At 41.5% G+C, this 13449-nt stretch overlaps 2 protein-coding genes across 2 annotated transcripts in view; one reads left to right on the top strand and one right to left on the bottom strand.

Moving 5' to 3' along the window:
• Positions 1-13449, top strand: part of CPA6 (carboxypeptidase A6) — a 350506-nt gene that overhangs the window by 135777 nt on the left and 201280 nt on the right. The window contains exon 2 of the mRNA XM_002710456.5: positions 12082-12157. Coding sequence (XP_002710502.1) covers positions 12082-12157 — 76 coding nt within the window. The remainder of the gene's footprint in view (positions 1-12081; positions 12158-13449) is intronic.
• On the bottom strand, positions 3360-3887 carry LOC108176510 (dolichyl-diphosphooligosaccharide--protein glycosyltransferase subunit 4). The gene has a single exon (XM_017341383.3). The coding sequence runs from the start codon at positions 3755-3757 to the stop codon at positions 3644-3646; it is 114 nt and encodes a 37-aa protein (XP_017196872.1). The 5' UTR covers positions 3758-3887; the 3' UTR covers positions 3360-3643.

Raw genomic sequence — 13449 nt, 5'->3', positions numbered from 1 at the left:
AAACAAAATTACTTAATTTACACTAATAAGATGAATAAGAATTAATAAGAATACATTAATAAATTAATAATAATGGTTTACATTCAATAAGAAAGTGAATTGCCACTCTTCTACCCTATCCCCACTGCTGTAGAATGATAATCCCTCCTTTGAATCTGTGTGAATTTATAACACATGCCCATCCCCAAACTAGTGTTGCCAGTGGGTACCCAAGCTCTATGTCCCAGTCTGTTTTCTGTGGCTGTAACAGGATGCCTGAGACTGGGTCATTGATAAACACAGAGGTTTATTCAGCTCGCAGTTCTGGAGGCTGGGAAGTGCAATGCTGCAGTGCCAATATTTGCCTGACCCCGTGAAGTCCTTGTGATGCTCCAGGCATGGTGGAAAAGCAGAAGGGCAAGCGAGTGTGTGTGGAGGAGAGAAACGGGGCAGGATTTACTCAATAGCTAACACACTTCCATGAGAAAAGCAGTCACCTCTTCATGAGGGCTCCCACTCCATAACCTCATCATCTCCCACTATGTCCCACCTCTCAGGACAGCTGCATCGAAGGATGATGCCTCAGCGTGGGTTTTGATAGGGACAAACTGTATTTAAACAGTCACCTTTTTTAATTGGCTAATCAGGATTCAAGCAGGATTTAAGCTGAAGATGGGGTGAACATCTGAACAAAATCAGAATCCTGGTAGAGTTTAAGAAGGAAAGCAAATTTGAAGGAGCTGCCTTAACATTCACTACAGTCTTCTTTTTGTTTTGTTGAAATGCAGAGAGACTGAGAGGGAGACAGACACACAGAGAGAAATCTGCCGTTTGCTGGCTCATTCCCCAAATGCCTGCAACAGCCAGGACTAGGCTAAGCCGAAGCCAGGGACGGAGAACTCAATCTGGGTCTCCATATGGGTGGCAGGGACCCAACTATTTGACCACCTGCTGCTTTTCAGGGTACACATTAGCAGGAAACTAGAACTGGGAAAGGAGCAAGGACTTGAACCTGAGAATTTGGTCTCAAGCAGTATCTTAACTACTGTACCACACATATATCCCTGGTGTCTGTTCTTATATTTTTTAAAAGGCAGCATTAGGGGCCAGCGCTGTGGCGCAGCAGGTTAACAGCCTAGCCTGAAGCACCGGCATCCCATATGGGCACCGGCTTGAGACCCAGCTGCTCCTCTTCTGATCCAGCTCTCTGCTGTGGCCTGAGAAAGCAGTAGAAGATGGCCCAGGTCCTTGGGTCCCTGCACCCACGTGAGACACCTGGAGGCAGCTCCTGGCACCTGGCTTCAGATCGGCCCAGCTCCAGCCGTTGCGGCCAGTTGGGGAGTGAACCAGCAGATAGAAGACTCCTCGCTCTCTCTGCCTCTCCTCTCTCTGTGTAACTGTGACTTTCAAATAAATAAATAAATCATTTTTTTAAAAAAAGGCAGCCCTATAAATCCTCTACTATATTCAGATAAATTGTGTCTTTAGAAGTACTAGAAAATGGACTGTTTGTGGCTTTTAGCAACAGAGAAAACATCTCTACAGCACTTCTCTTTTCATTTTATATGATGCGTTCCATATCCTCAATCACTGTTGTAGAAAAACACAAGACCCACTAAGAAGTATGCTTCTCAGATATCAGTTACCTAAGAAGGAAGCAAATAATCACAAATTAAGAAACTGAACAATGATTTGATTATTGCAGCCCAATTCACAATAGCTAAGAATTGGAATCAACCCACATGTCAATCAACTAGTGGCTGAGTAAAGAAAATGTGGTATATATACACTATGGGAGTACTTCTCAGCCGTAAACAGAATGAAATCCTGTCTTTTGCAACAAAATGGATGCAACAGGAAACCATTATGCCTAATGAAATAAGCCAGTCCTAAAAAGAAAAATATCATATTTCCCTCATCTGTGACAACTGAGAGTACAAAAAATGTAGTGTATATGAGCAAAATTGACAGTTTGAGATTTGATCATTGTTTACAGCCCTTGTCTCCACTGATGACGACCAGTGTTTTATTGTCTTTTTTTTTCTTCTTACTATTTGTTGAATTCTTTACTTAATGGAGGGTTAAGCTTATGATTAAAAAATAAACCAAAAGTATGGCATTGTAAAAATTAAAAGAATAAGAAAGGAAGGAGGATGAAGGGTGGGAGCATGGAGAGGAGGAAGGGTAGGGTGGGAAGCATCACGATGCACATAAATCTGTACATGTGAAATTTGTTCACCTTATATAAATTTAAAATTATTTTTTAAAAATGCCTATGAAGAGGTCAAGAAAGAAAAACACCACCACAAACAACAGCCAAGTTTAAAGGTATCCGCAGTGTAATCTTCCATATTCTGTTGTTTCTGGTGTTCACAGTGAAATATACTTGCAGAAGCATCTGTCTCAGATCTTTCAGTTCTTTTTTCCTAAAGACATTAAGAGACGTTTCTTTTATTATTATTATTTCAAAGGCTGAGTTACAGAGAGAGGGGAGAGAGAGAGCACTTTCATCTGCTGGTTAACCCACCCCACACCACCCCACCCCCACCAAATGGCTGCAACAGCCAGGACTAGGCCAGGCCAAAGACAGGAGCCAGGAGTCAGGAGATTCTTCTGGGTCACTCACATGGGTACAGGGCCCAAAGACTTGAACCTTCCTCCATTGCTTTTCAAGGTACATGAGCAGGGAGCTGGATTAGAAGTAGAGCAGATGCAACTCTAACTAATGTCCTTATGGATGCTGGTGCTGCAGGTACTTGCTTAACTCACTATGCCACAGCATCAACCCAGACTGTTCAGTTCTATGGGGCCAGGAGAATATTTTCCTGTAGGGGTAACAATAGTAACTATTAAGTATTAAGAGGCTCAAAATTAGTCACTTCCCAGACAATATCTCAGTGGCACTGTGACTGTAAACCTATCATGGGCAGGAAATGCAGTCCCCCTGGCATTTGCCACCATACCTGGCACATGATGTAACCTTAATAAATGTGCTAAATGAAACCATTTTTATGCAATAGTACATTGTTTTTTTTGTTTGTTTTTTTTTTTGTTTTTTTTTTTTTTTGCAATTTAATGATTAGGACTCATTGACTCTAAATACTTAAACATTTTGATCAAGGACATAAGCCAAGTAACGAAGTTCAGGTTAGAATCCAGTCTTATTCTCTTTCTCCTTCTCGATGAAAGGGAAATATATCCAAGAAGATAAAGCCAATGACTTGAAGATAAGAATGGAAAAAAGGAAATATCTGAAATTTGAGGGTTTTGAATACCAGTGCATTTCCTTATTTAGAAAACATGTTCCAGACACATCAGTTTATCCTAAGGAAATGCAAGGAAGAACAAAGACTACTACCTGGTTGCATACATACCCCTGGTTTGTTTGTTTGTTTTTTTTTTTTATAACTATATTTTTATATTGGAGGGGCATTGGGGAGAAGTGGGGGAAAGCAGCCCCTAACTCTGGGCCCTAGTCAGTGGCAGCTTCTTGTTCCATAGGGTTAAGGAAGACTTTGAGGAAATAAAAGTTGTTTGGACAACTCCAGGTGTAGTTGCTTTGCATGCTGTGATGGGCAGAGGGATGAAGTGTGGAGGCCCCTCACACCCTCCATGTGGCCTCAGACTATGTCCTGGAGCCCTGAGGGCGGAGAAAGCGCCACTTTCATTCTTGCTTCTTGGGGTTGTTGACGGCCACGTAGTGATAGAGAACGACGAGCAGGAAGAGCGACACGCCCAGCATGTTGGCGAAGATGGCGAGCTGCACGTCCGTGATCATCCTGCCCCGCCCGCCTCGGACCCTACACCGCCTCCACACAGCGCAGAGGTAGGAGACCTGGACCGGAACTCCGTCGTGCCAGCGCTGGCCAAGCACGCCACTTCCGGCCGCGCGGCGCTGTCGGAGCGGCCTCTCTTTTTTTTTTTTCTTCCACAGAGTACAATATATGAGGTATCTACATTCCTTGCTTTAGAACTCTGCCATTGTGATAACCCAATTGCCCCTGGTATCTATGGCCACTGTCCCTGGTGCTCCAAACTAAATGATTTGTTTCTATATGTCTCAAATGCAGACTCCCAACAATGGGATCTGAGTGGATCAGTTGTCAGTCACTGTCGAGCAGACAGAACCCAACTGGACAGAACTCTTTTATTCCTCCACCTCCTCATCTGCCTATCAGATTAGGTGTGGTCTCAGAGTGAGGAATTACAACACCAAGCAAAGGACACCTCAAGGGGAAACATGGATGGGTCACATATTCTAAGGTCACCCAGGGTGTCTGTTGCAAGTAGTGTCCTCTTAAGAGAACCACATTCTTTCTTTCCATTCAACTAATTAGAACCTCAGAGAACACAGCGAACTGACATGATGCAGACAGGAACCATAAAATTAACTATAGGATGAAGGGACTATATATACATATATGTGTGTATATATAATATATTATATACTAATATATTGTATATATGTAATATTAAACCGTCCTCACTGTGCATTAGCAATTATGCTAAGCATTTTATATGGATGCTCATTTAATTTTCACAATAACCCATGAGTTGAATACCAGTATTTATAGTATACACATAGAGGGACTTGAGACAAAGAGAGGTTAGAAAATTTTTCAGGTGTCACATAGCCACATGGCAACTTGACTCCAGAGTGTGTGCTTTTACTGCCCTGACATTGCTTTTAGTAGATGACTTGAGTTTTACAAGAAGAAAGAAATGTCCAGGGCCCAGACGCTTGAGGGAAAAGCAAAGCTAGTGTTGAAAGGAGAAGCTTGTGCCATGTGGCTATAGAGTGGGGACCACAGAAGGGGGCAGGTCCAAGAAGGTGGCACTGGAATTTCAGTTGCCTCTAATGGACAGAGTGGGGAGCTAGGGATATGAAGGAATTTCAAAGAGTTCATCAAAAAAAATTACAAAACAAGTTTGCTTTGATGTAAAATATTTTTGAAATCTATTCATAGTTTATTCATAATATGCATTCTCATGAAATTTTTGAAGATTCTTCTGTATGCTTGGATTTCAAATTTTTTGCACCAAAATAAACTTATCTTGTAATTCTGTTTTCCACGAACTATTAAAATTACATTTCTATGTGTTCTACATAAAACAGGAAGCCTCAAAATGTCAAGAAAAAATCCTTTTTCCATCTGGGAGAAGCTGAGGCAGTTTTTCATCTTACAAGGAACTGGGGATATGGCAGTCATATGAGAAGTGAGCTCCCCAGGACCCTGTGTTTTCAGAACATTAGCTATTAACTTATGCCTTGTGTCATGTAAGCACTACCAGTAAAGTGAAATCTGGCCCTGGACCACTCGGGACAAGCACCAAGCCACTCCATAGAAAGACCCGCACACATCAGGACTTTTACAGAATAAACCAGGATTTGTTGAATTTCTGATGACACAAAGTTTAAAGCTAAGCAAGAGATACTGACATAAAAGAGTAATTACAGTAAAGTGTAGAAATGTAATGGGAAAATATAGGGAAAAGAAGACTAACTTGACCAGGGTAGGGGACTAGCTCCCTGAGGGTGTACCTCTACACTGAGGTCTTTAGGGCATGTGTTTGCTATACTCCCTAATGGAGAACTGAAGAAGCTAACCTACAGGAATTTGTCTTCTTGCAATTCTGGCACTGAAAATTCTGAGATGGAGTGCAGGGGTCCAAACCAGCAGTTGAATCCCCTGTGCCCTAACACCTGACATTCTCACTGCATCTTTAAATTTAATCTACCATTATGATGTTTGTAACACACATATCTGGAAAAACAATGTAAGAAAGAGGTATGCCAAATCATGCAAGGCAAACAAGAGGAAACAGAAGTGGCAGTCATTTGGAGGGGAATGGAATTCAAAATAAACAGCATTAAATGAACCAAAGAAGGGTTTTTCTAAGGAAACTTTATAAGAATAGAACTTTCATTCTAAATAAATCATGTAGTTGTCATGATTTTATATAGTGCTACAATTGACAAATTCAGACTCATTGTAGGAATATTAAACCAAGTACCCCAAATCATCAAATTTAGTGACCAAAAAATAAAGACAATGGAGATTAAAATAGCATAATTTATGTTTAATAGATATAGGCAGAACTTTATCCAAAAAATACACAGTTCTTTCAAATATTCACAAAGTATAAACATTAAATGTACATTGGATCATAATATCAATAAAGACTACAAAGTAGAAATCATATCAGATACTTTCTCTGGCCTTAAAATAATAATAACAAAAATAAAGTCTCGCTGCTCCACTTTCAATCCAGCTCTCTGCTATGGCCTGGGAAAGCAGTAGAAGATGGCCCAAGTTCTTGGGCCCCTGCACTTGCGAGGGAAACCCAGAAGAAGCTCCTGGCTCCTGGCTTAGGATCAGCTCAGCCCTGGCTGTTGCAGCCAATTGAGGACTGAACCAGCAGATAAAAGACCTTTCTCTCTGTCTCTCCCTCTCTCTTATCTGTAACTCTACCTCTCAAAAAAAATAAATAAATAAAAATCTTTAAAACACACACACATACACATGCTTACAAGCATTTGCCCAGTAGTCTCTATAACCTCAACCTATATTCAATCCTCCAATCTCCTCATCTTAAACCCTTGCCACACAGCAGTCCAAAAAAAAAAAAAAAAAAAAAAAAAAAAAACCTGATAAGTTATAAAGTAAAACCCAAGCTCACTTTCTTTGATAACGTATACAGCTAGTTTTCCTCTCCCGAGTTCCAGTAGATACTTTAGTACCCGAAACCTCCCTACTCCTACTACCAAACTATTGTTCATTCACCACTCCAACAAGAGAGTCAGATTTAAAGAGATTAAGCTTTTAGTATAGTGAATCAAACGGGGCCTCTGGGGGCCATGTGATTTGATGGACAGACTGAAGAACTCTTGTTGGGTTTCAGCTGTTGATTATTCTGTATAATGTATTGGTTTACACGAAAGATGTGACATGCCATGGGCTTTCCCAAATAGCTTTCCCTATTCTCTGGTCTTTGATAAGTAACCAAATAGTAATAAACACCTTTTTAAAGTCACACCTGGGAATTTCTGAAGGCTGGGACGAAGTGATACAAATGACAATGCTGGGTTTGAGCAATCACTTTCAGGGTTAAATAATCCCAGGGGTGTTGCCACTCTATCCTGTACGCACAGAAGAGGAACCGATTGCCAGGTTGAATTATCCATGTTTTTTGAAAAAAGTTCCTCTGGTGGCTGTGAAACTGCTACAGATTGCTTTCTTTGCACTCTCGAGGAGCTGACAGGGCCCCAGATGGAGGTGTTTTTCAGCAAGCTGTCAAGCGATCCATCCATCAAAACAGCCACATCAGCGAGCTGAGTTTCCTTTCTCTGCCAAGAATGATATTGGGTCAGGTGGGAGAGGCCAGAGTATGATGAATCCAGGAAAAACAAAGGTCAGAGAAATGTGCACGAGAAATGAAAGAGATGTGGTTATATTCAAATTCTGAAGGTTGTATTTAAAGTTATTTTACAGAGACTGCATGATTTTTTTTCCTTTCTACTTTATTCTTAACAGAAACATGGAATTCATGATATTGACACTGAGAAGTTGTTTTGTGTGATTTTGAGGAAGTAAAGCTTCAAAGCTATATTAGAATTGCAGTGCCTAAAACATACTTAACTATCATCAGCCATCAATCGCCTCTTCATTCGTAGACCTAAAGAAGGTGTAACAGGATCATTTGAAATATTAAAGTTATAGTGATTTTATAGTGATTAGAAGTGAACTAACAAAATCCAGGAGTCACCCTGAGAGTCTTATCCTTTCTTATTGGCTTTACCTCATTTTGGAAACTGCTATTCACCTAAATAATAAAACCGTAGAAAAGCAGACAAATTCTATCCTCATTCCTGAAGCACCAGTGAGGCTGGAGAGATGCATTATGGGTAGAACAAGTAGAGCTTTTGTTTTCAGTTTTATATATGAATTTGCATGAATTGTGATTTTTTTTTTTGGTATGGCCAGATGTTTAACCTAGCAGTTAAGATACCTGCCTTCCCTATCAGAGGACCTGAGTTCGATCCCCAGCTCCAACCCCTGAATGAGTCTTCCTTCCAATGACGACCCTAGGAGGCAACTGTACTGGCTTAAGTAATTGGGTTCCTGACACTCCTGTGGGAGAACTTACTGCATTTCCAGCTTCCAGCTTCAGCTCCAGCCATTGCAGGCATTTGGGAAATGAACTAGCAGATGAGAACTCTTTCTCCTGCCCCCCCACTCCACCCTATCCCTCTCAAATAAGCGGGGAAAAAAAAGTTAATTTTTTGCACCAAAAGAAACTTTTCTTTCCATTCCGTTTTCCACAAGTATTTTGAAGTGCCTACTGTTAATAATACTCTACGTTATCTTTAGTCATTGTAAAATGCCAGAGAAAGTCTTGAAAAATATTCGTAGCGATTGTAGTTTATTTACTTGGTTTACCCTTATACTTCTGTGGAAGACAATTATTCTCGACAATCTCCTTTATACCAACCCATTAATGAATATCTAATCTGCATCCCTCTGTGCAGTTCTGGTTCTTATATGCTAGAGCTGTGCTCCCTGAACTGGCTTCATTCCTGACACACCTTAGAAATTGATGACACCTGTCTAGCACACCCAGGCGAGGAGACACTCCCACAGAGAGTCCCACAGCAGACAGAGCAACACCTCAGGTCATCTTAGGCAACTCAAGACCTTTAAAGGAAGAACATTGAAGAGCATTCAAATATAATGATTTTTAAAGATTTATTTATCTATTTGAAATACCGAGAGGGGGGGGGGGGGGGAAGGGATCTTCCTTTCGCTGGTTCACTCCTCAAATGGCTGCAACAATGAGGCTGGTCCAGACTGAAGTCAAGAGCCAGGAACTACATCTCAGTCTCCCATATGGATGGCAAGAACTTAAGTGCTTGAGTCATCATGTATGCTTCCCAGGTGCACTAGCCAGGAGCTGATCAAAAGTGCAGTAGCTGAAATTTTTTTTTTTTTTTTTGACAGGCAGAGTGGGCAGCGAGAGAGAGAGACAGAGAGAAAGGTCTTCCTTTGCCGTTGGTTCACACTCCAATGGCCGCCACAGCTGGCGCTCTGCAGCCGGCGCACCGCGCTGATCCGATGGCAGGAGCCAGGTACTTTTCCTGGTCTCCCATGGGGTGCAGGGCCCAAGCACTTGGGCCATCCTCCACTGCACTCCCTGGCCACAGCAGAGAGCTGGACTGGAAGAGGGGCAACCGGGACAGAATCCGGCGCCCTGACCAGGACTAGAACCCGGTGTGCTGGCGCCGCAAGGTGGAGGATTAGCCTAGTGAGCCGCGGCGCCGGCACTTTTATTTATTTATTTTTTTTTTTTTTTTGAGTAGCTGGAAATTAAACTGGCACTCCAATATTGAGTGTGAGAGTCCTAAGTGGTAGCTTAACCAGCCGTATCACAACAGCCACCCCCAAATATAATTTTAAGTACAGTAAAATGTTGATGGTTGCAAACATTGATTTTTAAACATCATCAATATCTCATGGATACCTGTAAGCCAGCAGCAGCTCTCTCATTTGGCCACAGCCTGCCACTTGGGAAGCTCTTCACCTAAGGGAGTGAGGTTCCCCATGGAAATGGGCCTCTCTTTACTGTTCTGCTCGTGGGGAGAATCCCACCAAGATTCTTTAGTGTACAGATTTCACATGTCCTCAAATTGCAAGTCTCAGTCTTGGGGCCGGTGCTGTAGGCGTGGGTAGGGCCGCCGCCTGCAGTGCCATCATCCCATATGGGTGCCGGTTCAAGTCCCAGCTGCTCCACTTCCGATCCAACTCTCTGCTATGGCCTGGGAAAGCAGTAGAAGATGGCCCAAGTCCTTGGGCCCCTGCACCCACATAGGGGACCTGGAGGAAATTCCTGGATCCTGGTTTCGGATTGGTGCAGCTCTGACCATTGCAGCAGACTGGGGAGTGAACCAGCAGATGGAAGACCTTTCTCTCTCTGCTTCTCCTTCTCTCTCTCTGTAACTCTGACTTTAAAATAAATAAATGAATCTTTGGTGCTCAGTTAGTTGTCACCGATCAGGGAGAACATATGATATTTGTCCCTTTGGGACTGGCTCAATTCACTCAGCATAATGTTTTCCAGATTCCTCCATTTTGCTGCAAATGACCGGATTCCATTGTTTTTGACTTCTGTATAGTATTCTATAGAGTACATGTCCCATAATTTCTTTATCCAGTCTACTGTTGATGGGCATTTGGGTTGGTTCCAGGTCTTAGCTATTGTGAATTGAGCTGCAGACAGTTTTTTTGTTTGCCAATTTAATTTCCTGTGGGTAAATTCCAAGGAGTGGGATGTCTGGGTTGTATGGTAGGGTTATATTCAGGTTTCTGAGGAATCTCCAGACTGACTTCCATAGTGGCTTTACCAGTTTTCATTCCCACCAAAAAGGGACAAATATCATATGTTCTCCCTGATCGGTGACAACTAACTGAGCACCAAAGGGGAAACCTGTTGAAGTGAAATGGACACTATGAGAAACAGTGACTTGATAAGCCTTTGTCCTGACTGTTGATGTACAATTTAATACTTTATCCCTTTTAGTACTTTTTTTGTTCTAGTACTATTGGTTGAACTCTGTAATTAACACACAATTATTCTTAGGTGTTTAAATTTAACTGAAAAGTGATCCCTGTTAAATATAAGAGTGGGAATAAGAGAGGGAGGAGATGTACAATTTGGGACATGCTCAATTGGACTTGCCCCAAATGGTGGAGTTAGAAACATGCCAGGGGATTCCAATACAATCCCATCAAGGTTGCATATACCAATGCCATCTCACTAGTCAAAGTGATCAATTTCAGTTCACAATTGATCACACTGATAGGTCTAAGAGTCAAAGGGATCACACAAACAAGACTAGTGTCTGCTAATACTAACTGATAGAATAAAAAAGGGAGAGAATGATCCAACATGGGAAGCATGATACACAGCAGACTCATAGAATGGCAGATGTCCTAAACAGCACTCTGGCCTCAGAATCAGCCTTTAAGGCATTCGGATATGGCTAAAGAGCCCATGAGAGTATTTTAGGCATGGAAAGCCAAGACATTTTGGAAAAAAAAAAAAAAAACTAAATGAAAGATCTCTGCGAGTGAGATCCCAGTGGAAAGAACAGGTCATCAAAGAAGGAGGTACCTTTCTCTGAAGGGAGGAGAGAACTTCCACTTTGACTATGACCCTGTCGGAATAAGATCGAAGTCGGCAAACTCAAAAGGCTTCCACAGCCTTGGCAACTCATAACTAGAGCCTAGGGAGATTACTGATGCCATAAACAAGAGTGTCAAATTGTTAAGTCAACAACAGGAGTCACTGTGTACTTACTCCTCATGAGGGATCTGTCCTTAATGTGTTGTCCAATGTGAAGTAATGCTGTAACTAGTACTGAAACATATTTTACACTTTGTGTTTCTGTGTGGGTGCAAACTGATGAAATCTTTACTTAATATATACTAAATCGATCTTCTGTATATAAAGATAATTGAAAATGAATCTTGATGTGAATGGAATGGGAGAGGGAGTGGGAGATGGAAGGGGTGCGAGTGGGAGGGAAGTTATGGAGGGGAAAAGCCATTGTAATCCATAAACTGTACTTTGGAAATTTATATTTACTAAATAAAAGTTAAAAAAATTAAATAAATAAATAAATCTTTAAAAAAAAGAAAGTCATAGTCTTTTTCAGCATTAACTTTGGGAAAAAAAAGTGTTGTTTTTTTTTTTTCTGAACTTCTGTCATCAGGAATTTTTTTCTTGGTATGTGCAGTGAGACTCCTACCCCTTTGTGGAGACTCCTACCTCTTATTGCCTCTGTTCTTGTGTTCTTTCTGCATTTATTTCATTAAATGTGAGTTTGTAATCAAGGGGAGGCAGAAATACCCAACACTTTTGAAGAAAGGAAAAAAGACCAATACAATCTAAGAATAACAAGAACTGCATACAACACTTACTGGTCAGAGAAAATGTTTGCTGTTTTTCTTAAACACAGAGGCAGTTTTTAAAGAGGTGAGAAAGAGATGCATAGTATATTTATTCCCACAAGATAAATATCACCTTTTTTCCTCTTTCTTCTAGTGACAAGGTGATAAGACTTTTTCCGAAGACAGACGGGGAAGCACATGCCCTGAAGAAAATGTTCCGCCAACTTCAGGTAATGGACGGGCCACTCAACTTCTCGTGGAACTGTTATACTTGCGATGTGTTTACAGGGCTTTGCTGGCAGGATTGAGTAATTGGAATTCATTAGCCAGTAGAAGTAAAGGCTAAGAGATAGCTTAAAAGAGCATTTAAAGGATAGCTTAAAAAATTATCTGACACATAATCTATTTACTAGTTCATTTATTATCTGCCTTCTAGCTAGAACGGAAGCTTCATGGGAGAGTTGGGTTACTTCTGCTCATTGCTGTATTCCCAATAAGTGTCTGGAGTATCCCAGAAGCTCTGTGGGTGCTTTATTTATTTAATGAATGCATTTAGCACAGGGTTTTCCAGAGTTTCACTTTTCCTTTTGAAATCTCCCGGTGGATCCCCAAGACGCATTCCTTCTAAACAAAACTTAAAGCAGAATTGAGTTGAAGAAAATAAAAGTGAGGAAGTGTTAGGTTGATGGAGACTTGAGCTTAGTTCTGGCTTCTGGGAGGTAGGCCTGGTGGAAAGGCTTCAGGTCACCGAGGCAATCGGTGGTGGGGGTGGGGAGCACTCAGAAGGTAATTCTCTGGAGAGTGTTGGTTTTATAAGCATAGGATGCTTCCTGTCTCAACTTCCTGGTTCATAAGTGATTAGCCCCCTGCCAACCTCAGGCCTCACTAGATGCCTGCACCAGTAGAACCCCTAGTCTTGGACTGTGGACCTCAGAAATGCAAACTGCAATCAACCTTATTCATTCCAAAAAATAAAAAAATTAGGAAGTGAAGTTAATTAATTCTGCTGTGTTTCAATGAGTCTGATAAGAGCATTTCATTGGTAAAGGTCTGAGTGGTTATTCAATCTTTGATGGATTGGATGGATTTAGAGTTTCTCATCTCCCTGTCACTGCATGTAATTGAGTGTTCACTTTTATGAAAAGTCATGTTGAGAAGTGTGGCAGTTGGCTTTGGTCCTTGCCTAACAAAAGAGCAGAAAGTCCATAGAAGATGTGGTGGATAAGGCTTCTTTCTAAGGGACAACAAAGCTTGCTGGCATTTCCTAAACCCCATCTCCTGGAAGGAACCTCTGCTTTCCTGACTTTGAGGTTAACTCTTCTCTGGTCATGTCTTATCCTCAGCCCCATGGTGTCTGCCTCGGTAGTCAGATCTGTACACTCTCCAGTGGTCCACCAGGGACAAAAAGGGGCAAAGAAACAAAGCAAATGCTGAGTAGAAATTTCCATTTCCACTGGCATTATTTAAGTGTGCCACTGGAAAAATCAGGCACTTTTTAGTATGGAAGTCATTGATTTAGGGA

Source organism: Oryctolagus cuniculus, chromosome 6 (genome assembly GCF_964237555.1).
Source record: "Oryctolagus cuniculus chromosome 6, mOryCun1.1, whole genome shotgun sequence".
NCBI lineage: Eukaryota > Metazoa > Chordata > Mammalia > Lagomorpha > Leporidae > Oryctolagus > Oryctolagus cuniculus.
The sequence above is the reverse complement of the archived record's forward strand: the minus strand, read 5'-3'. Positions and strand labels throughout refer to the sequence as shown.

Excerpts from the sequence above, each read along its gene's own strand:
- LOC108176510 (XM_017341383.3), bottom strand. The coding sequence starts at position 3,757 with ATGATCACGGACGTGCAGCTCGCCATCTTCGCCAACATGCTGGGCGTG.